At 34.9% G+C, this 22,866-nt stretch overlaps 3 protein-coding genes across 9 annotated transcripts in view; 1 reads left to right on the top strand and 2 right to left on the bottom strand.

Annotated features, from left to right (window-relative positions):
- retm (real-time) overlaps window positions 1-22,866 on the top strand; it is a 46,342-nt gene that overhangs the window by 17,304 nt on the left and 6,172 nt on the right. For 3 of the 5 annotated variants that reach the window (XM_022071794.2, XM_022071796.2, XM_087349010.1), the window contains exons 14-17: window positions 157-286; window positions 398-540; window positions 969-1,114; window positions 1,240-5,887. In XM_022071794.2, coding sequence (XP_021927486.2) covers window positions 157-286; window positions 398-540; window positions 969-1,114; window positions 1,240-1,327 — 507 coding nt within the window. In that variant the 3' untranslated portion in view covers window positions 1,328-5,887. Of the gene's footprint in view, window positions 1-156; window positions 287-397; window positions 541-968; window positions 1,115-1,239; window positions 5,888-6,410; window positions 6,553-12,637; window positions 12,904-19,006; window positions 19,086-22,866 lie in introns of those variants that run through there. The other 2 variants (XR_015535212.1, XR_015535213.1) reach the window with 2 other exon arrangements.
- LOC110833571 (uncharacterized) lies at window positions 7,651-10,609 on the bottom strand. Of its 3 annotated transcripts, none has more exons than XM_022071810.1 (6): window positions 10,558-10,609; window positions 10,160-10,263; window positions 9,700-9,751; window positions 9,146-9,336; window positions 8,718-8,867; window positions 7,651-8,175 (listed from the first exon to the last, which is right to left on the bottom strand). In XM_022071810.1, the coding sequence occupies exons 1-6, from the start codon at window positions 10,592-10,594 to the stop codon at window positions 7,951-7,953; spliced, it is 759 nt and encodes a 252-aa protein (XP_021927502.1). In that variant the 5' UTR covers window positions 10,595-10,609; the 3' UTR covers window positions 7,651-7,950. The 3 variants fall into 3 exon arrangements, with proteins under 3 accessions (XP_021927502.1, XP_021927504.1, XP_021927503.1); XM_022071812.1 differs by lacking the exon at window positions 10,558-10,609 and adding an exon at window positions 10,431-10,455; XM_022071811.1 differs by lacking the exon at window positions 10,558-10,609 and having other exon boundaries at window positions 10,160-10,424.
- LOC110833570 (syntenin-1) lies at window positions 11,864-16,447 on the bottom strand. Its single transcript, XM_022071809.2, has 7 exons — window positions 16,215-16,447; window positions 15,740-15,799; window positions 15,169-15,390; window positions 14,352-14,465; window positions 13,629-13,864; window positions 13,184-13,447; window positions 11,864-12,444 (listed from the first exon to the last, which is right to left on the bottom strand). The coding sequence occupies exons 2-7, from the start codon at window positions 15,788-15,790 to the stop codon at window positions 12,390-12,392; spliced, it is 942 nt and encodes a 313-aa protein (XP_021927501.1). The 5' UTR covers window positions 15,791-15,799; window positions 16,215-16,447; the 3' UTR covers window positions 11,864-12,389.

Genomic DNA, 22,866 nt, shown 5'->3' with positions numbered 1-22,866 from the left:
TGGCCACCAAACTCCTAGCATTGTCAGATAGCTAAAAATGTGTAGTTCAGGAATTTTGACATAGGTCGTGTATGATGTAACTTTGTTATCACTGTCTTTGCATATATAAATGCAGCCTAATATATAATTTTTCTAATATTATATAATTTTGTGTAGGTTCATGAGGTGTTGGTATCAAATAATGATCCAGGCAGTGTGATTACTTGGGATTTTGATGTGATGAGGCAAGATGTAATGTTTACTGTGTACCGTACACGTGTTCCCGTGCCTGCTCAGAGCCCATCAGGTAAATAATGAGTTTCAGTTAAGTGGATCACAAATTCATTTGATTGCTAACTGAATGGATTTTCAAGAGGACCCGTTCATCTTCGACTTTAATTCTGATGCTTTCCTGTAGGTGCTCTTCAGACAATACAGCAAATGAATCCATTAGCTCCTGATCCTGAACATCGCTCTGCCATAGAAAAGTGTTGGAAGGAAGGGCAAGATTACTTTCGCGTTGAGACGCCTGTCGTTTGTCATGACGGAGAGAGCATTCAGGTACTGTGATCATGTTCATTAATTTATTATGTCTTCCTGTTCCCAATTCATGCACAGTATGTGTGTACACGAAGCAAAAGGCGACAGAACGACACTACATGGGATATTAGATTATCAGGTACCATCTTCTGAGGGCTCTTATTATTAAAGATTTTCCTTAATTTCTGTGTTATTCTATAAATATATATTCCTAAAGACCTTCTTAATGATAATTGTGTGGTTTAGGTCATTATTTGTTTTATGACTTCATGATGCAACACAGATGTTTGAATCTCATACTTGCAAACATGCCCCGTCTACGTTAGCAACATTTTAGTGTTAATACTTTTCATAATAACCTACTAGAAGCTGGGGAAGAAGGCATGTTTGATATTGATCAGATAAGGAAATATATGCAGCCTTCAAAATGATGAACACTTTATTTTCAGGGTTCACATGTCACGAGCCATATAGGAACATATATTCTGCAGTGGAAATTCCATTGTGCTCATACTCTGGACCTCATAGATTCATTCACGGCCCACAAAGCACAGGTTATGTATTACTACGAGATACTTCGCTCTGCAGACTACAGGTGAGTTCATAAAACTGATACCTAATAGAGTGGAGGTGACTGGAGGCTGCAGAAAATAGCAGACCGTGTTCAAATACAAGGAAGTGATTGATTAATCTATAAAAATGTGTTCTTCATTTATCCAGAGGTTCAATGTCTAGTCTGCAGTCTGGTAACAGCGCATTTTCAGCACTGAGCAACCGGTCTGGGGCAAGCTCTTGCCCTTCTAGATGATGTATGGATCGGTCGCAGACTACCAAAACTGCGCCTGAATCCTGACAAGCGTTCAGAAACTCTGGAGCAGGATAATTGGACGTGAGCGGGTGCTTATTCTTCCGACGGAGGTGATTGTTTCAAATGCTTTATAGTTGTGTATGTCTATTGCCACATTGAGAATTTTTGGTGGAGGTTAGTACCTATTTGCTACATTATAATTCATTTGGAATAATATTGTAAGATGGTGCATTGTTCATCAGATGCGTTATTTTTTTTATTAATTTCACAAAAACATGTATTTCAAAGAGTGAATATTCTGCAGCTGTCTAAAAACTGGAGATAAATGCATCATTTTTTGTATCACGGCAGTGTTACAAACTTTGTCTGCTGTTTAGAATAATTATGCTGAATATCTTGGTGGAAATACAAATTGAATGGAACTGGACATTTATCTCCACGTAAGTGTAATGTATAAGAGTTAAATCAGAGAGCCGCACATTTACTCTTTCTTTCTTTTCTTCTTCAGGAACACAGTAAAAATACAGATCATGTCCAATATGTAAGTGTATCACTTGTGAAATCAGCTAAACAATTCTGTAGTGAACAGACACATCACAAAATACTTGACATACAAACTTCTGATTTGGATAAGCAGGGTGAAGTACAATGTTTGAGATAATGTGAATGGGTGTGAGCGACTGCTGTTATAGTGATGGGATGTATTTCAAAAACTTAATATTTATTTTTTGCATTTTATGCAGTATTTTTTTTGCATCGGAAGACTGTAAATTTGCTTGCATAGTGAGATATAGCTCTAAGTATCAGTCTGTGTTTTTACATGTGTCCGCATAGTTACGTATCCTATATGGACACTTTTATTAATTATATATACATAGTGATGTAGTACTTTTTGCAGTAGGTTCTATTTACAGCTGATCTTAGTAAGAATCACATCTCTGCTATGTAAGGCATGGTACATGAATATGAGAAGTTATTTTATTAATCACTGTTAGTCTCGGTTCATAATCATGATCTTCATTACATGTTTTAGTTAGGTGAGCATAAATACATTTTAATTTATCTACACTTTTGTGTACAGGCCAACCCCTAAAAATAAAATGAGTGATACGTCAACAGATACCAATGAGTACTTATAAAAGTAATTACAATAGTAAAATTTTACCTTTGTTGATAATTTTATAAAGTATCCGTCAGTCTGTGATAAATGTATAACTAAGTAACGAATGTCATGGAACAAAATCCTTCTTGAGAAGCTCCTAGTTGCTCAGCTATTCAATACCCTCCCTTTTATATGGCATAAAGGGTCATTACTGTGTTCACAGGAGTGTGCCACCAGATGAATCCAATCCACACCTTCCCACCTATATCTAGGTCTTTTAAGTGGTCTCTTTCCTTTTGGGCTTTGCAATGAACATTTTGTTTGCATTCCCCAGCTCCATGCATGACCTCCTTACTTTGATCATCCTAATAATATTTTATGACATATAAGATATATATAATTGTATGTGCTCAAGAGAAAATTTGTACTTAAGGGAGGAGAAGTGGAACTGGGGTAGCTAAATCAGTATAATGACTGGCCTGGCTACAGATTGGATGACCAGGGTTCAGTCCCTTATGGGGCGGAGGATTTTTCCTCTAGCCTCTGTGTCCAGACCAGCTCTGGGGCATGCCCAGCCCCCTGTTCAATGGGTACCAGGGTCCTTTCCCAGGGGTAAAGCGCAGCCGGGGAGAAAATTGCATAATTTGTTATTTGTACTGTTCATCAGATATTCCTTTTACTTCAGAAGATAAATATTTATGTCTGGTGAAACCATACACATGATTTCCAAATGGAAATTTTGTGCAGAAATCAATTTGTAAGCAGTAAAAAATATTTATAAAGAAATTAATTTCCTTCTTCCATGAAGGAAGAAAGAAAAGGATGGTGATTCTTGTAATGTTGAAAGTTGACATTGTATATGGGATTTTAAATTTTCAGTTTTAATTAATTCTCCATTTTGTATCACAATAGTATTTCATTTATCCATTTAGGATTTTATTATACCCTGTCAGCTGTAAATATTTGCTTTTGTATGTTGAAACTTCACTCTGTGGGAAATTTTACATTAATGCGTTTTTAAAATTCTTTACATAAATCAGAATTTTGAAGTTGAAGTTTCTGTAGCAAAATCTAACAAGTGTTTCTCTTAACTGGATAATAAAATAAAAAATTGGCATATATATTTCAGAGGAAGTTTAGTAAGATGGTAGAATTTTTGTTATGTGTATGGTAGCATTGCTTCAGTTTGCCTGCAAAATGGCCATGAATTGTCTTCAACACTGCAGTCCTGCATTAATATGGCCTCAATGTAAATATTCTGCAAATATTAAATAAATTTTGGATTTAATGTTATCCTTTGCAGGTTCAAGGGAAATATATCATATTAAACTTATGATAAATGATATATTTTTAAAGTTAAGTATAAGTGAGTATCTGTGTATGTAATGAAATAGAAAGTAGTTCCATGACATTTATTAAAACATGTGGATTTATGTTTAATTCTAAACACTAATTTCACTAGATGTATTATATGAGCCAATGGGTAACACTATTATTTGTTATGTGTGTGAGAGTACACAGCATAAAATACATATGACTGGAAGCCAGGTTATACTGCATTGTTTACCTACTGAAATGTGGATGCATTTTACAGTCCATTTGTTTTTGATGATACTGTAGCATAATTACCTTTTAAGATATAACAATTGATAGAAATTATGGTAGAAGCTGGAGAATACTGAGATGATCTTGGTTTTGTCCCCATTTTTATATGATTAACATTTAAACAGATCTGTTATGTTTGGAAGACATTGCTGAGAATACATATAATGATTATTAATTTTAGGAAGTATTAAATTTTCAAATATTTTTAAAATAAGAAATCACTTTTTAGAGTAATATCAAATGTGTCACTAATCAGAAGTCAGCAATGTTCACAGTACATTTTTACACTTAGATGTGGATAATTCAGTTCATTTCTATAATAAAGATAATGAAGATGTATGTAGGCAACTTAGAATTGATACTCTAACCTCAAAACATGGAATGAAATGTAGTGTAGTGAGGAAAAGATCATTATGACTAAGTTGTAAGCATACATCATATTTAAATAAGAAATTTTAAATACTTTACACATGTCCTCTACAATCCAGCCATTATGTGGTATGTCAATTATGTAGTACAAATTATTAACACACTTATAATATTTTTTTTTAAAAAAAAGAGTTATCTCTTCTTTGTGAGAAGTAGTTTGGTCAGGTAAAGTTAAGTTTCATTTTTAAGGCAAATAAAACAGAAATTAAATTTAAGTAATTGAATCTGAATTTAAATAGTATGTATATGATGCAGACATAATTATAATCAAGACAGGGTTGTTTTCTGCACGTTATTGATGTGGATATAGAAAATTTGAAGGAATGTAACCTATAAGAATAGTGTAGTAATATTTCTTCATTTGTTGCACACAGGCATTAAGAAAAAGGAAACTACCGTAAGTAAGATGTCTGTATCTAGTAAACTTATTATAATTTTGGTTGGACTGGTTTTTATGTATTGTGCTTTGAGGTTCTCACAACAATGAGAAAGTGAATTGTTTCCATCTTCACAACAGATGGAGATGATGCATTACTTTGAAATGTTAGTTGACCACGTAGAAGAAATTATTGACCAAAACACCAAAATTCACATTATGACAGATGGGTAAATCTGATAAGGTGATAGTATAAAAATTTCACAGAAAATAAGTGCTTGAAATGAAAGCCTAGGCACATCGTCAGAAAAGCACTAGACATTTTATTTATTAACTCGTTATGATAGTCTCCTTTTTGTCGTATGTTACTATCTTGATTAAACCTTATAGTCTGTATATAAATTACCTATAGCTTGATAGTGATATAGAGACAAGCTGTTTCTCATCACATGTCAGAAATCGGACCCAAAGGAGGGGTTTTGCCCCAAGTATAGTCTTCTGCACATACAGTCTCAGAGTTATGGCCTGTACATTGTCATGAGAATGCAAAATTTAAAAATAGGAATCTCATACCTGCAAGACTGTTTAATCTCCCACATTAGAACAGGTATCATTTCTGCAAATTTACTTCGAATTGTGTAAAACTGACAAAGGAATAAGTCTGCCATTTATTTTGGGGAAACAAGACATGTTTTTGACCAGATAATGTGAGATACAAAGTTGGTGAAGCTTTGTGGTTCCTCAGGAAAAAAAAGGATATTTATTATAGAATTGTAAAGGTAAATTGAAGTTAAAGGTGTTATGTTTAAGCTATTGACTATACATTAGTGCATAAGTGAACTATTATTCATAAAGTATGAAAATGTAAACACATAATTCTGGCTGGGCCTGAGAATAGTAGATCTTATAGATACATAAATGGTACAAAAATAGTGGTAGAGTTTATGTGAGCTATTTTTTAACAAGACATAATTTAAATGTGTATTTATAAATAGGTATAGTGTGTGCTGCCATTTGTATACATATAAACAAGCTTGTACTACTTGAACTGTATTTTTTTTTGGTGATGTTACATTTACATAAATCCAAGGCCTCATTCATCGAGTGATTGATCGTGCACTTACCTCACATGTCTCTTTCAGACAGAAGGAACTATTAAATTATTTCAAAACAAATGATATAGCAGTTATGATTTTCCAAGAAAATATATGGAGTGTCTTAGAAAAATCACACAGATCTCAGTCTGGATTTTCAACTTCTGATTTTATTGGCGGACTTTTGGATGTGACTTAATGCTTCGTTCCCCGTCTACATTGTGTAATAAAATCTTATTTAAAATGTAACTGGAAAATAACTGCGCTTATAGCACCTTACACTAATGTTGTAATAGAATGGGTAAAGGGTTAAATATTTTCCTTGGATTTTGTAAGTATGTCATGCTTTCCTGCCTTCAATATCACCACCTTAATTTATTTTCAGTACTTGTACTCAGTTTTTATCAGAAATGTTATTTAAAGATTCACTGATTTTGATTATACTAATTTTACTCCTTCCTGACATCCTTTATATAGGCGTATTGACGTTAGTGCTGAAAGTGAAGGGCAGAGAGACCTTTCAGAAGACTAGAATTTGGTTCAGATGAATTATGGAAGATAAGAAGGTCTTGGGTTACATCTACCTTATCGTTGAGCCGGCATATAATACAAAGATCAGGTATGTATTCACTGTCGCCTTGTGACCAATTTATAAGTGCAAGAACATGTCAGTGGTGTGGGCTTTGATTGTTTAAACACAGGGATCATGGGTTCAAATCCTGCTCAAGGCATTGATGTTTTCCCTTGTCTTTCTGGGTTGTGTTGTCACGTACAGGTAGAAACTATTTAAATAGCTTAGTAAACCTCCAATATGTGAGGTGGCCGTAGTCCTTCAAGGAGCCACGGAGGAAGAACCTGCAATCTTTTATCTGCAGCCCCATTATGTGTTTCACAATGAATGAGTATCTGTAAGCTTCACTGTCGGTCTGGATAAATGTATTCTGATACAGTTACATTGTCCTTGTCTTAATTAAGCATGTTGTCATGAAGACTTTGCCCCATGTCTAATTAATCCATTAGCAAAGTATCCTCCTAATATTTCTTGACATGTACATCAAGGAACATAAAGTCATAGAACGCAGAGAACTCTTTTAATATTTTTATATAGGAAAATGGGGTTTAAATACATACATCGTGTTCCCTGATAATGACGAGTCGTGCGGTTTCAGCTGGGAGCCAGAAGGTAACAGTTGTGTTCACTGTTAGCAGTGGAACATACTATATATATAGTATGTATCCTAATTTTGATTGATTCTGGCACATCTTTTGAATTTTACAGACATTAAAGTTAACCTGGAGCATTCAGTTGGCTTCATAATACAAAATATTTTGTCATCTTCAGTGGTCACTGCACTGCGTACAGTAAAAAATACAAAACCTTTTATATCCATTGCTATTCTGTCACTAGGCAACCGTAATTTATAAAGAAATATTTCTGTTCAATATGAGCTTGATCTTCGTGGAGTGACACAGCGGTAAATAATAGAAAAGGTGTCTGACGTCACATCCTTTCTTTTATAGAACCCAAATTTAAGAAGTAATAATTGTTCGCCGTTTGTTATCTACAATGCAATATCTTGCACGATCCATTAAGAGGTGAAATTGTTTTGTTTACATTTTTTATTAAGTTCATTAAAGATACATGTAGAATATTAATTGTGTAGTTGGAAGCATTGAGGAGTTTGCTGAAAGATGCGTCATATAAGAAATATACAAATTAATTATTTCAGTACTGTTTATTGTAAGATAACTCAAGGAAAGAACATACTTTAGCTAGTTTAATACAAAAAGGTACATATATTTAAATAAAATCCTTGCTAATTATATGACAACATTCATAGATGATGAAACTATTTTGTAACATTTTCTATCGTACCTGTAAGCCTTAACAGCTGTAACGAAATTTTATGAAACTAATTTATGCCATCCCTCAACCACAAATTCCATTGATAAAATACAGTCAGGTGCCATAGATTTTACAAACTGACATCTGTACATGTTACTTTTTAACATTTTTTTACCATGGAAGTTCTTTGCCATCATACTGCACAAAACCTGCATTTTGTTTCTCAGTAAGAGAATATAAAGTTTTCACTATGTTACTGGCACTGATTTCTACAGTAAGGTTTGCATTTTGACCACCCATGTCAGTCTTGACCCATCCTGGATGAATCACTGTCGCAAGTATTCCATCTCCCTTCAGTTCGACACTCAGGGAACGGGTTGCCATGTTTAAAGCCGCCTGTAACGAGAACATGCAAGGAATTGTAATTAATGAAGAAAAAGTTTCATGCCACATAAAAAATAATACTGGGGATACTAGGAACGACCCGTTCTTCAAGTGCCTGAGCACTGCGGGTCCCAACTTTTTCGTTGGCTCGATCTGTAGACGTTTTAGTAGGACTCCTTGGATGAGGGATCGGCCTCTACCTGTACGCAGGACGGCACAACACAGAAAAACGCTGACAGACATCCATGGCTTGAGTGGGATTCGAACCCACGGTCCCAGCGACCGAGCGACACGAGGCCACCATAAGAAATAATACAGGACAGAACGGTGATAAATTCTTAAAATGTGCCAAAGTTAAAATATTTGGAAATGACAGTGACAAAAACTACATTCATGAAGAAATTAAATATATTCAAAAATGTTTTAACAAATTTATGCAAAATTTGGAAATGGCCGGTCCAAGAACTCTAGTACTTTTCATTATTTTACTAAACTTAGGGTGACATATCCTTACGCCATATAAGGCCACAGTACGAACAGTAAAAGTCGTATACCTTGCTCTCTCTGTAACCATGGGAACCACTGCTTGTATTCTGTGAAATTGAACCAAGTACCGAGGTAACATTGATCACTGCTGCTCGTAGAACTCCAAGTGGCAAACTAGAGTTCTTTGCAGCTGCTTTCTTCAAGAGTGGAATGAATGCCTGTTTAAAAATTGAAATGTGTCAGTTCGTTATTAAAAAAACACGAAAGTGTATGATAAGCTAAACTGAAATGAAATTCATTGAGACATTGTTCCTAAATAAAGTGACATAAATTCTAAATTTTGAAATATAAGCTGTAGTTGGACACAAACAAAAAAACAACCAGAAAAACAAATTACAATTGATTTACAGAAGGGGAAATCAGATCGCAAACTGTTCAAATTCCTTACCATCAGAAATGGAGTATAAGAATGCAATATGTACTATATTGGCAGTACCTTCGTTAACATGATGGGTCCTACTGTATTGGTTAAGTAATGCAATGTTAGATTTTCAGCTGTGATATCATTTATTGTTGCTGTTTCCTTTAAAATCCCTGCATTGTTGATCAATACATTCAGTCCTTCATCACCAACAATATTTTCCACTTCCTGTACTGTCTTGTCAAAAGTGTCAGACTGTGTCATATCTGGATCAGAAAATGAAAACATGTTTCAAATTTTGTGTAAAACTATAAATAAAGGAAGTTAACATAATGTAAATGTAAACTTACAAACATTAAATCAATTCCCAGTTCAGTGCTGCCGCCTGCAGGTCCCACTAGTTCATATTATCATTAACATTTAATGAGTGTGGTTACTAAATCTTATAACTTTAAACATTCATTCCAATGTACCTACTATCTGTGTCAACCGTGCCACTGATGTAATTAGTATCACAATGTGTTAGCAGACCTTATTAGGTATTCAAAATTTTCAAGACTTATGAGCAGAATTAATTAAATATGTAAGTACATATGTTAAGTAAATGGCAATATGCATTCATTACTTACCCAACTGAATAATATGCACATTCTTATGCGTTTTTGAGAACTCTTGTAAATCCTGAAGGAGAAATATAAAAAAAAGAGAATACTATTACATAATTCAATAACTTGTCAGCAAAATCAAATGTGGGTTTACTTAATTTACAATACAGATTTGGATCCAAATTACTGTGGGAAGTGAATCATGTGATCTCATATTTTCATTCAATATTTTGTTAATGTTACAAATCCAGTCCTACCGAACAGTCCCAGGTGCAAATCTTGGCCTGGAGACCAGCTGTCCCTACAGGTTTTTGTGGCTTTCCTCAGTCTCTCCAGCCAAATGCCAGGATAGTACCGAAAGTTAGGCCACAACCGCATCCTTCCACATCCTCTCCAGTTAATTATTAACTAATCATTCGCTCATTCGATGCTTTACAATCACAGCTACTGCTAGAGTTATTAAATAACATATAAATTACCATACCTGGGCTGAATCTGGATTTCTGCATGCAGCAATTATTATCTTGGGTGGTGATACATGATCAGTTAGTTTCTTCACCAGTTCTAAACCAATTCCACGATTAGAACCTGTAATTAAAACAGACTTCATATCCGTATGATACTATATGAGATGACTGCACAACTAATTTTGAAAGAACCTATCCTTTGTTATTTATCAGGATGTATTTAGTATTTTGCTCTAGTATCACGATGTACTGTCATATCTTATCAGGAATTCAAGAACGTTACATAACGTGATATCATGGTTATCCGATACCCCCCTCCCAAATTATGAACTGATCTGAAATTATTTTAAAATGTAATTGACTTTATATACCATACGGCCTTCGCGTGCTTCTTATACTAAATCGTAATTCTTACATCGCTGATTTTGAATAAAAATTATAAATACAGTCATCTCTGGAATTACGTATGTTTCGTTAACGCGAATTGGCTCCAATGAGATCAACGAATCGATAGAAGCTGTTTGTGAAATGCAAACTTTTGCATTAGCAAGTTTGCTCTTATGCAATTTCATTCCTGGCGCTATTAAACTTTCAAAGGACTAATTTATTCTCTGCGGAGGTACCGGGGTGATTTTTACTACGCGATTTTCTATAGGTCGGCGTCTTACATTTTGAATGCAACTATCGAATAACAGCAGAGATGACTATACACATCAATCACATGAAACTGTCGCGGGGACCAACGAATTGCTGATTGTAAGTGAATGAAATATATTTTTTGAAATTCCCTTTATTTTATTTACGTTATTTCAGAGCTTTTAATGTAATGCCATTATATTACTCGTCAATGTTTGGGTGCTGGGAACGCATGTCATTGACCTCCCATTGATTTACATTATAAAAGTGTTTCAATTTACGCCGGTTCGTCCAGAAATATATCCCCGGCGTAAATCGAGGGCTACCTGTATAGCCTAAAACAAAATTTTGTGAGTATATAACAGCCTTTTGGGATATTGCTACAGAAAGTCTCATAGAAGTTGACTGACTTGTCAGAGGTGCTTAATGCCTCCAGTTTCAGGGTGATTCGAGACTGCAAAGCGCAGTATCCCAGGCCATCATCATACACGCTGCTATATGAACCTAAATTGTCACAAAATTACATTATTTGCGTTTGTAATTAGAATTATAAATTCATTTTTCATAACTATGTAACATGATCTTACCTTTCCATCGATCTGGGCCAATGAAACAGAAGTTATGTTTATTGACTCGACTTCTGACGTCGGACTTGGAAGTTGAGAACGGCGAAGGTGCCCTCGGTAGCTATTTTGTGACGGTATGGGTGGTTGGAAGTGTTAATTAGTTTTTCAGGTTTTCATTAATTCAAAATATATATATATATTTGCACTGTTACTACAGTATCGGTCTTTGAGTAGACCCCTTACCAATCTGGATCTGTACATTTATTAAATGAAAATACTTATCCGATAAGTTCCACAGTATTATCGCACAAGTCTCCAAGCCTGCGTGTGGCTTGCCTGGTGCTAACGTGCTACAAAACACAGACTTTAAATGTCTGCTATGACTTCAATGGCAATTCTTTTTTCTGTCACTGTGGAATACTCCACACACCATAATCTATTATTTTACAGAGTACCACCTTAACAGTCCTCAATAAAGAAAGAACAAAATGTTACTCAACATGAATAAATATACTCAACTGTAAAATAAAACATATATTTAACTTGAAAATTATTACATCAAAAAGATATTATTACAGTTCAATTAAAATTGAAGTCTTTGATTCCATTAACGTCATAGAAATGAAATCCTTGATAAGTTGAAGAGCTGCATCCATATACATTTACAGCCTTTGTTAATGCATGAAAATTAGGAAACAAAACCATGTTCCGTCCATGAAAAACACTCATCTTTAAACATAAACATTAGAGATACATGGAGATTTCAAATATTGACAATGTTACAATACAAACCATTTAATATTCAATACTGCTGTTCTTTAACTCTAACACCCACCTCAATATCCTGCAAAATAATCGGCAATGTTTCTGAATATTATAAAAATATTGTTAAAAGTATCACATACATATATAACTACATATTCTTATTTATGAGGAATAAGAAGAAGAGAAGAGGTAAATGTAAGAGAATACATGATGTCCATGTTCTCTGCACACCTCCCATTAATATTTATGGCCAAACAACGTCTTACAAGTCAAAGAATTATTACACGTCCGGTACTGAATGATCCATGGACCCCTTTATTAGACTTGAGGCCATCCTGAAAAAGATAAACATAAAAATATGTACCTTTAAATGTGAGTGACATTATATCAAAAATATTCAATCCTTACATTGGATAATGACAAAAAATGTTACATTTACCATGCAGCCTCTGAATACTTACATAACTTGAGTTATCACAATGCAAACGAGAGGAATATTAAAGTAATTCTTTTTTTTTTCATGTCCAGCACACACCATTCAGCACGGTGTGCATTGGTGGTTAGCAGGATTCACGACCCATCAGTACATGGGTTCGACCAGGACCGCGACATTTAAGGCTCCTGCTGTGACCCCCTTTTTGCGAGATGATGAAAGTGGAGTAATTGTTGGGATGCCACGAAGAACCGGGGAAACACTGTGATGCCCAACACAAGTTGTAAATCTGAGCACCGCCGGGAATCGAACCCGGGACCCCAGTATTACAAGCCCAGCGTTCTAACCGCTAGACCACAAAGTAAGTCTTAACCTCATCATATGGGAATAGGGTATTTTAAAGATTGCCGTCTTCTGGGTTATTGCGCCGTGTATTCTGGTAGATTTTCACCGTTTCAGAGGTCATCAGGGCGACATTCATCGCCCTGATGACTGAATAAAGTATGTTACCGATGGGTTTTTTGAATGGATGTCAGATGTTTTGGCAAAAAATTACTTCTTTTGCTGCAAGAGGACTTCTCGGTCATCAGAGCTGAAGTCTTTACGTTGTCATAAAAATTATACAGAACTGTAATACTCACTTTTTAACAATGTGGTCATATATGAACGAAGGAATGACTGTAACCGTAATTATGGGGCCTCCTTCATCTATCAATGCTGTGATATCCTTGTCCTTGATTCCGACAACATTCTGTCCATTAACTTCCAGAAGATGGTGCTCAGTGAGCAGGCCATTGCGAGCTGCTGACGAATCCTTTACCAGTCCAATTATCTTCCCGTTCTTGAATTGAAACCCAATGTGGCCAACACTATCCTTATGCAAGGTGACTGTACGCTCGAAAGGTCTGTCGAGAAATAATCCACTTGTTGTAAAATACAGTAATCAAACCTCAAATGATATTGGTATTAACTTTACGTAAAACACGGCTAGCCAAATTATAACGATCCGGGTCTGATTTTTCGTCAGTTAAAAGTATTATCATACCAAATCAGATTTTATCTTATAAATTCGCGATCCATACATACCTATCTCGAACCACGACAGAGATACCATTGACCGGACTTTTACGGAACAAGGAATGGACCTGATCCATGGAAAAACCAGCTACGGTAGTACCATTTATCTGCAGAACTTGATCTCCAAACCGCATGCCGGCTATAGCGGCTGGAGAGCCCTTTGTGACCAGGCATACAAACACGCCCTTGTTGACAGCCTGCACCCGTACACCAACCTTTCCAGAAGCATCTTTGCACAAAGTCAGCTATAAATACAAAAAATTAATTTCAAAACCTTATTATACACATAATTTACATTTGTTAACAATGAGAACCATTTTGGTTACCGGAATTAAATTTAATGTGATGACAAGATAATTTCAGAACATGAACACAGCTTAATTCACATCTTACAAAACAAATTCCATCAATTCAGCCTAAATTTGCTCTCACACGTGGCTTAATACAAAAGAAGATAAACACATTCAGATATGAGATTTATGACAAGCGTATTTGCCTTTAGATCTTAAAATCTTATTTTACAGATTACTTTTGGGCACAATAAGAAGTGTTAAAATTATTCATATTAAGGTTTTGTCATAACTTTTAAATACAAATTAACCAAATTTCAAATTATTCACATTCTAAGTTATAAAAATGTATGAACCTAAAACTAATTCAATTTCCTAAAAAAATGAGGTAGTACAGGGACAGCAAATATTATAAAAATATTTTTATTCATCATGAACTCACCTCCCTAATTCCATTTGTCACCTGAGCTCTCTGGAGACCCAATGACTGCCCTGACAAGGGTGCTACCATTCCAACAAGTGGCCCAGACAGTGCCGTAGGAACAGAAACAGCTGACTATAAAAATTAAAATATTAAACCTCCAAAATACATGAACCATCTACTTTAACAATCAATAATTCTGATTTTGTATTTATAGATTTCATATGTTTTTCAGTATAGAAAGTGATTATTTCCTAAAGAAGCATTAGCCAGTTGATATTTGTACAGGTGAAGTGTTGTGTTTTCTTTGAGGTACGGACTGGATTCTTAAGTATCACTTAGATGAGCTTCAGGCTTCAAAGGGTTAAATACCATTAACATGTTTTACAATTACTGAGGAATCTCAAATTTTGAACTGACATCCTTCAAATATAGAGATAAAATAACAGATTACAAAGTAAAATACTTAAATTTCCCTCAAGAGAGATTGTTACAAAACTTTATCATGGGGAAAAAAAGTGACACATACACATTATTTTAAGTTTAATTAAATGGTAAAGATTTCAATTTTATAAACTAGTTATGACCCCAAACTTGTGATAACATACACAAATGCATGCACTTATCACACCAGATATCTTTCTTGAGCTACAACCCATGAAATTTAAGTGAACAGAAGGGCTTTAAAATATGGTTCAAATGGGTAGCTATCGACGATTTTGAGGTTTATTTAGCAACGAGTCTTAACAAACTACTTATATCTACCAAATTCTTCTAACTTATGAAAAAATACATTTTTAAATTTTAAGTAGATACAATTTATCTAATCAGCACTTACTGGTTGTGGTATTGCCACAGCATATTTTGGTGCCAGTTCTGCCAAAGCCTGAGGCGAAATATCCAACCCCATGTAGTCAGAAAGTTCAGGATACAGTGAACCTCCGTATCTTCCTACATTGGGAACTTCTGTTGGGTTCAATGCATATGATGGAGGAGAAGATGGCGCATTTGCTATTGGTAATGCAACCGGATTAAACTGTGACTCAAACCGATATTGTGCCTGCAAATAAATGTTAATATGGTGAGATCTGAGGTTATCACAGTGGTAAAGATTAGATGCTGACCTTCTGACTTGTAATGCTATGACATTTCCAAGGAACAATGCAGAAGACCAACATTGACAAAATATTAGTTACATGTGCTTTGAGGTTCTCACGATATTGAAGACGGTGACGACATTCTGGGTTGTGCAGACTTGAATGCTTCTTCAAAAAGTTGGTATCTGCTTTTGAATTCAAACTGTACTACCAATTACCTTTATAATTAAACAAACCTGCTTTCTAGAATGAAGTTAGAATGTAACCAATACCTTTGACAATATGAGTAACTTACAGGCAAGAATCTCTTACCGTTGCCAGCTGGTCAACTTTCATATCTTCAAGAGAAGGATATAGTGACATTCTTAACACCTGCAAGCAAATTAAAAATTAAGTTTGTAAATATTGTCATGCCGGGAGTTAAGACTACATACCAAATTATATAACTATTAACGTCCCCATTTGAAAAATCTGGATAAAACAGCAACAAAAAATCACTCTTAGATTGCATATTATATGTTCAGTCATGAAAACCAGTGATCAAGCTGACCCAAGAAACCCGTTCTATAGTTATATAGTGAGTTCCTTGACAGTATCATTACAACGGTTTTGGTTACAAATTAAAAAAGACCTAAATTACTTTATAAAACGCCGAACTTATTTTGATATTAACCGAATGTCTTTTGCCCTGTACAAATGAAATGCTATATTTCTATATTCGAACGGTCAGAACGAACCGGCAAAATAAACGAATAACCAAGTAATAAATGCTACGTAAAACGCCTACCTTCCTTGTCCGGTCAATAACAATTACGAATCCCTTCTCAAATCCTGACACACACACACACAGTAACACAATCCTATCCTTTGTTAAGAATTTCAGTGACAGTGACGCTATCGGTCATATGATTCAAATAGTCACAATCTACCAGAATCTATTTCAATCTCGGACAATAAGACTGACGACAACAGATAAGGTTTCAAGTACGTATTAAATATGTTGCAATACCGGATATGATAAACAAAAGCAGTCCCAGCTTGCGCATCAAATACGGCGCTAAATTCAAATGCGATTATTGGGCATTCTTCAGAGCAACAGAGCTGTGTTGATTGATTGGTAACTCACAACGCAGAAAACCAGCAGCTTGTGGGGTCCAAACCATCTTTTGGTCATGGAGTCTTTCCCACTACATCCACCCAGCTCTTCATCTGCCCATCTTTCTTTGCAAAGAGTATTGGAGGCCCTTTCTTTTGGGGTAAAGAGGCAGGGACATAAAACTGACCACTCACCTCCACCTTGTACAGAGGTTAAGGATGCATGGAGCTATACCTTTATCCTCATATAACTTCATGAAATGGTGCTTCATTAAGGACTGAGGCACCTTCACACTTTGTCTTCATTGTTTTACATTTGTCATTCTGCATACATCTTTCACTTGTTGATTGGCTATATTGAATTTTTTGCTTTAATCTGATGCATACGGATACCAAGATACACACCTTAAATGAGGCTCAGTAAGAATCTGACAACACATCTTACCATGAATGCTGACGTAGAGAAATGTGACAGCAAGAGTCACACGAGGATCAGTACCGAGCTGTGTAGAGTGATTCAAACTTTCTCTGAAAAATCACCAACAGTGACAAAATGTGGCATATCCTCTATGCCCCCAAAGTAGATGACAAGTTTCCACGTGGCATCCACCATTGCAACCAAAATCTAAAAAAATTTCAGAGGATTGTTCGTAAGGCTAGGTGATGTTAGAAGAATGGCAGGGTATCATGGACCATGAATTAATTCCAGAGGGTGTGACAGTCAGTCGGAAGCGAAAGATGTTCATCTATGGAAAACAATTAACCTGAAATGTAGGTAAAAAGTAAAGTAAAGCTGTCCCACTATACGCCATGCAGGCTCTTGGGGGGAGTGGAGATATAGCTCCTACTCTTCCTTGGCCTCGGCACTAGATGGGGGTGAGTGGTCGGAATCACGCCCCGGCTGTGCTTTACCCCCGGGAAAGCACCCCGGTACCCATTGTAGAGGAGGCTGGGTGGGCCCCAGAGCTGGTCTGGACACAGAGGCTAGAGGAAACATCCTCTGCCCTCGTCAGGGATCGAACCCCGGTCGCCCAGTCCGTAGCCAGTCGCTATACTGACTGAGCTATCCCGACTCATGCAATGTAGGTAGCCAAAGAATAGTCTTTCCAGAATATACTGTCAGCATCCCAACCATAATGCCAAATGTACACATAAACAGTAATTAGTTATGACCTGGTGCCACAGCCTGTAATGATTGAACAAGAGGGGTAAAAAAATAACAAGCTTTGTAGAAGAACTTGGAATATTCACAGTACATTTATTTACAAAAATGATGGAATATATGTTCCCTTTCTTCCTGAAAACGTTTTTTGAAAACTCCATTACTTTAAGCACATTAGTATTAATTCTGTCAGATCTGGTATCACTTTTGTCACACAAGAATTAAAAGATATTCAGACAATACCAGCTCTGAAATACTTAGAAAACTGACATCTATTAACTGAACTGTATTCACAAATACACACTAAAGTTGGTATTATTCACAAGAAAGAAAATAAATCACATGGAAATACTGCAGAGATAATGTACTATTGAAATCCTTTTCAGCTGTGCATCTTCCAACAGTGCAACCAAACAGAATGTAAGAAGCATGAAATATTGACTTGTCTATCACATAATACCCAAAAACACAACTATCATTAATTAATTAGTATAGTCAGCACAGTAGTTTTTGGCCAGTGGAATTTTCAAGGGGAAGGCAAGGAGCGAGTCATTTGTGCGATAGTATAATGCTGACTGCACCGAGGAGCTTATCGGACTGAACGCCCAAACAAAAGAAATACACTGACCGTGCCACCTCAGGTACACAGAGTAGGCCCACCCACCAGCTCCCCTAGCTTCTCCACCGGCCAAAAACTACTGTGCCGACTATAACATCTGATCAGCAAGTCATGTGTGACAATTTTATTACATTTGTCTGAGGAATAAAGGGAGATTTACACTTCTGTTCTCTGGCAACATTTTCACATCAATGACAAATAGTAAGTTACTTTGGAAATGCTTACAAACATTATTTCCAACAGACGTCGGCTACCTTCCCACGAGATAAATAGTATCACAATGTTAAAGTTTGGTCTAGACCAATGTTTTCCCAACTTCAAAAATCAGAGATTAATGTTGTCTGTAATATATTAAACTGCAGACTGGCAAACTGTATCGGCAAGCCTAATACAAATAAATGTACCAGACATCTCATAACTTCCAATATTAAAAATTACAAAATATTCACAAATTGACTATCACCTAACATGTGTAATACAAGACAAGACATTAATATCATGCATTTTGATTGCTTTTCAAGATGGTGATGCCTTCAAAGTGAACAATGGGGGAATATCTGTTGGATTTCTCTGCTAATATAATTGTAAAACAATAATTCTGAACTACCAACACTTTATTGTAAAAAGATGCAGTTTCAATTCAACATTTTAAGTAATATTTTTTACCGCTATCTTTTATGGACCTGTTTTGTTTTGTTACCAGATCCCAGTCTGCAGACAGCATGAAATAACACTGGTCTAGAAGACAAATTTACATTCAAGAGGAATGACCCACTCACACGGTAAATAATCAATAAAATATCTTCTGGGTTGTTGCACCGTGTAGTCTGGTAGAAGTTTACTTACTATTCAGAGGTCCTTGCTACTTCCATCATCAGGGCGATGAACGTTGGAAAACTTCTTCCAGACTACATGGCACAACAACTCAAAAGGCAGCCATCTTAAGACTTAACCTCAAATTCTACATAATCATTCAAACTTTCATATCAATATTCAATTAAAGAAAATGTTATATATTTACACCCAAGTCTCAATATATATTTATGTCAGAACACAACATTTTATACTATAGCATCATGTTTCAAATATTCCAACAAACATGTCACTATAATAATAAAAAATGGTGTACATTTTTAATTGGATGAAAGTTTCACGCAACAGAAAACTGAATCACAAGTTATTTGTGTGAAAATTATCTCTGTACATCAAATAAAGCATACAAATGAAATACACATAAGCATAGACATAATAGGATATTGAAGACAAGTAAGATATTTTACTTCCCATCATAAAATAAGAAGAAAGGAACCGTTATTAAAAGCATTAAACTGTGAAGACACACTAGCATGTGTACACAGTGATGGCCCATCTCTGTGGCTGATCATTATGTTGCCACTTGGCTCTAGAAGTGCAAATTCTTTCAGTCTCCAATATCTTGCACAATTCTGAACATGGCAGTGATAGATATATTCACTGAAGCCTCAACCAAGAAATGAATCTGGGCATCCAGTCTGAAAGATGTTACGTTATAAACCACAATCACAATTCCATTGAAATGTTAACATTTATGTGAAACATGTATTACAATGAAGGTGGTGTTTATTTGTTATTCATATATTCTCCAACATCCATTACCATGGAGAAATAAGTGTATTTAATACTGATACCAAAATTCATTATACAGTGGAACCAGCATTTAGTGTGACTCAAGTTTACGTAGTTCCCTTAAACGGTGTTAAATCTGCATGTCCGAAAGTCAATTTCATCTGTTTTAAGGTTTTCCTCTGCTTAGTATTCAAATTTAATAATCCCAAAAGGCAAGTTAAATAAGCACTTCACTGTGCCTGATGTCCCTCACATCTTATTCTAAGAGTTCTGTATAAAAAATCAGTGGCAAGATACAATTGTTGTCTATCCTGCGAAGTTAAGGAAAGCTGGACAAGGAAAAAATGTCAAAAAACTAAAGAATAAAAAGACAAATCAAAGTTTTAAACACATTTTTTTCATATTCTAAAGTAAACTTCTGATTATCTGTTCTCATTTAACTAGTGGAAAATTTTAATCCATAACCTACAAATACTTTGGTATGCTTCCTCATTTCCAAAATCCGAGTATGTAGTTTTCCTTCAATCATTGTCAAGTTTTCACTTTACTTAAATTTTAAACTTTTCTATACTACTTATCAATATTAACAGCTAGAAACTCAACATTTTTGTAATTACACACACACACACACACAAGTAAACATACCTGGATTTAAAAAAAGATCAATACGAGATTCAGGCATTTATAATTATGGTATGCTGACAATATAAATCCATGTTTGCAAGATGTTCAGTTCAGAACTGATATATATTACAGTTATATTTCTGTTTATCAGTTGTATTGCTGTAATGTTTACTACAAACTTCATGTTTCTTTACATCCATTACTTTACAAGAGACAGAACAAATTAGTAAGATTAAATATTTGTTTGCATTATTTGTACTTAGTAAATGCAAAATTGCAGAAAAATTTTGTTCTCTTTCAGAGCATCAATAAGAAAAATACGAATATCTTGAAAAAATAAAATGTTAAAGGCCTATGTAAGCCATTTTTACTTGTAACACACAATATATTTTGCTATTTATGGTGTTTGAGAAATTTCTGAAAATCTAACTACCTGGTCCACAAATTATATCAATTACAGAATTATTGTGGACATTGGTATAAAACAGAAATTACTGGCAAAAACACAGAGAACACATTTCAAAACTATAGACTCTGATGGAATGTATGTTTCCATTATTTTTGTTTACAGAAGCAGAGAAAACGCTAATCTGAAACTAGGCGACATTAAAGAATACTGTGTTTTCATCAAATACTTGAATTCTTGATACATAAATCTTGGTCCCTTCAATGTGCTTCGCCTGTCCCACTGACTGAATCTCACCTGTGATATTAAATTACCTCAGCACACACGGACATAAATTCTGTGCAAAGTTCATCGGTCTGAGTCACACTAATCAAAATACAGCAACTGTCACCATCAAAATTCTGCTTCTTTTGAAATGGGCATTACTACTTTAAAACCCATATTCATTAACTCATAATCCACAATCATAAACATTCTAACAATTCTGAAAACCATAATATTTTCAGTAAGAGTCTTGTGTGTAGTCACTAACCAAATTTAAATTTTTTGATGATTAAGGTACATAAGCTCTTATCCTCAGACTAAATATAAGATGTGAATAAAATAAAGAAATTTGTAATATGCATAAACACTGAATAAAATGACATTACTATAAATTAAAACAAAAATAAAATTAATATAGGATGATCAATATGACATTATAGAAATCCAAATTAACTCACATTATACAAAAAAAAGCCACAACTTCATCATTAACTGAACTGGCTTATAAGTCTACAGGAAATGTATTCCAATATACAATTAAGTGAGCGAAGGAGAGAAAATGGTTCTTTACGAGCACAAATAAAAAAAACAGAAGCAAATTCTTAATCTGGACTTAGAAACTCACTACAAATAATTTCTTTATACACTCCTTTGTGGTAAGCAACGTTACAATCACTGTGCACATTTTAAAACTATGTACTACATTCTGTTAAGTTACTTAACTGTGCAGTTAACAGAACTGGCATGGGATGTGGTCCAGTGACATGCCTCATGTTAGTGGTGTTGCAATCTACAGTTTTTAATAAGATAATTAGTTACTTTGTAATTCCCAACGTATATTAATCTTTAATACCTGATCTTTCTTGTAGGCAAACTTTGTCCTGTGTGCTGAAAATTATCATGGGGAAAAGTAGAAGGGATAAAATAAAGAAATGGCAATCCTGAATGACTTCTAATGTATAATTTCTAACTGAGAAATATTAACGGTACCAGTATCTGTGTAAGATTTTCTGTGTGATGTGAGCATTGCTCATTTTCTTTTACCACCCAACTTCAAACATAACTTTCTCCTTTTCCTGTAAACCAGCTTAACAAAATCTTATACAATTTAAAATGTCTTGACTACACTAAAAATCATACATAAAATGAATCTATCACAACTTTATTCAGTTAACTATACTGCTGTCATATGTCCTTATTCACAGATAATCAGAAGTTAGTAACATAGTATATATTCTCTCGACTTATATGTGGAAAATCATTACAGGTTTAAAAAATTTACCCGAAATCATACTTGGTTCAGAAATACCTTTCCTCTCCTCAAATTAAGTAATCTTCGCACCTTGCTTTTAACACAAAGTGTAACATTTAATCTCTACTGTCCATGATACTTGTTGTTCTGTTTACACAAAATGTTTAGCACAGTATCTGTGAATATAAGTTCTATCAGCATTATCTACACCAGTTCAGAATTAGGATTCGTGCAATACTTTTCAAGGTAACTGTCACTTAATTTTCTTATTTGCAATATAAACACGAGTGTACACTTAAATTACTGACCTTTACCCACTGCTTCCAGACACACTAATGTGTGATCCAAGACAACTGTAAACAAAGTACTTACAAAATTCAGAATTTATTTATTGTGCAGCAGACAAACATTT

Source organism: Zootermopsis nevadensis, unplaced genomic scaffold, assembly GCF_977971745.1.
Source record: "Zootermopsis nevadensis isolate Lab colony 2312 unplaced genomic scaffold, Znev_1.0 Znev_ptg000015l, whole genome shotgun sequence".
Lineage (NCBI taxonomy): Eukaryota > Metazoa > Arthropoda > Insecta > Blattodea > Termopsidae > Zootermopsis > Zootermopsis nevadensis.
This window is presented reverse-complemented; position numbering and strand designations above follow the sequence as displayed.

Excerpts from the sequence above, each read along its gene's own strand:
- LOC110833571 (XM_022071810.1), bottom strand. The coding sequence starts at position 10,594 with ATGACTGTATTTATAATTTTTATTCAAAATCAGCGAT. Across the intron at positions 9,752-10,159 it reads GAAATCCAGATTCAGCCCAG|GATTTACAAGAGTTCTCAAA; the intron begins GTATGGTAATTT and ends TTTCTCCTTCAG. Across the intron at positions 8,868-9,145 it reads GACCCATCATGTTAACGAAG|GCATTCATTCCACTCTTGAA; the intron begins GTACTGCCAATA and ends ATTTTTAAACAG.
- LOC110833570 (XM_022071809.2), bottom strand. The coding sequence starts at position 15,790 with ATGTCACTATATCCTTCTCTTGAAGATATGAAAGTTGACCAGCTGGCA. Across the intron at positions 15,391-15,739 it reads AAGTTGACCAGCTGGCAACG|GCACAATATCGGTTTGAGTC; the intron begins GTAAGAGATTCT and ends ATTTATTTGCAG. Across the intron at positions 13,448-13,628 it reads TCTGTCGTGGTTCGAGATAG|ACCTTTCGAGCGTACAGTCA; the intron begins GTATGTATGGAT and ends ATTTCTCGACAG.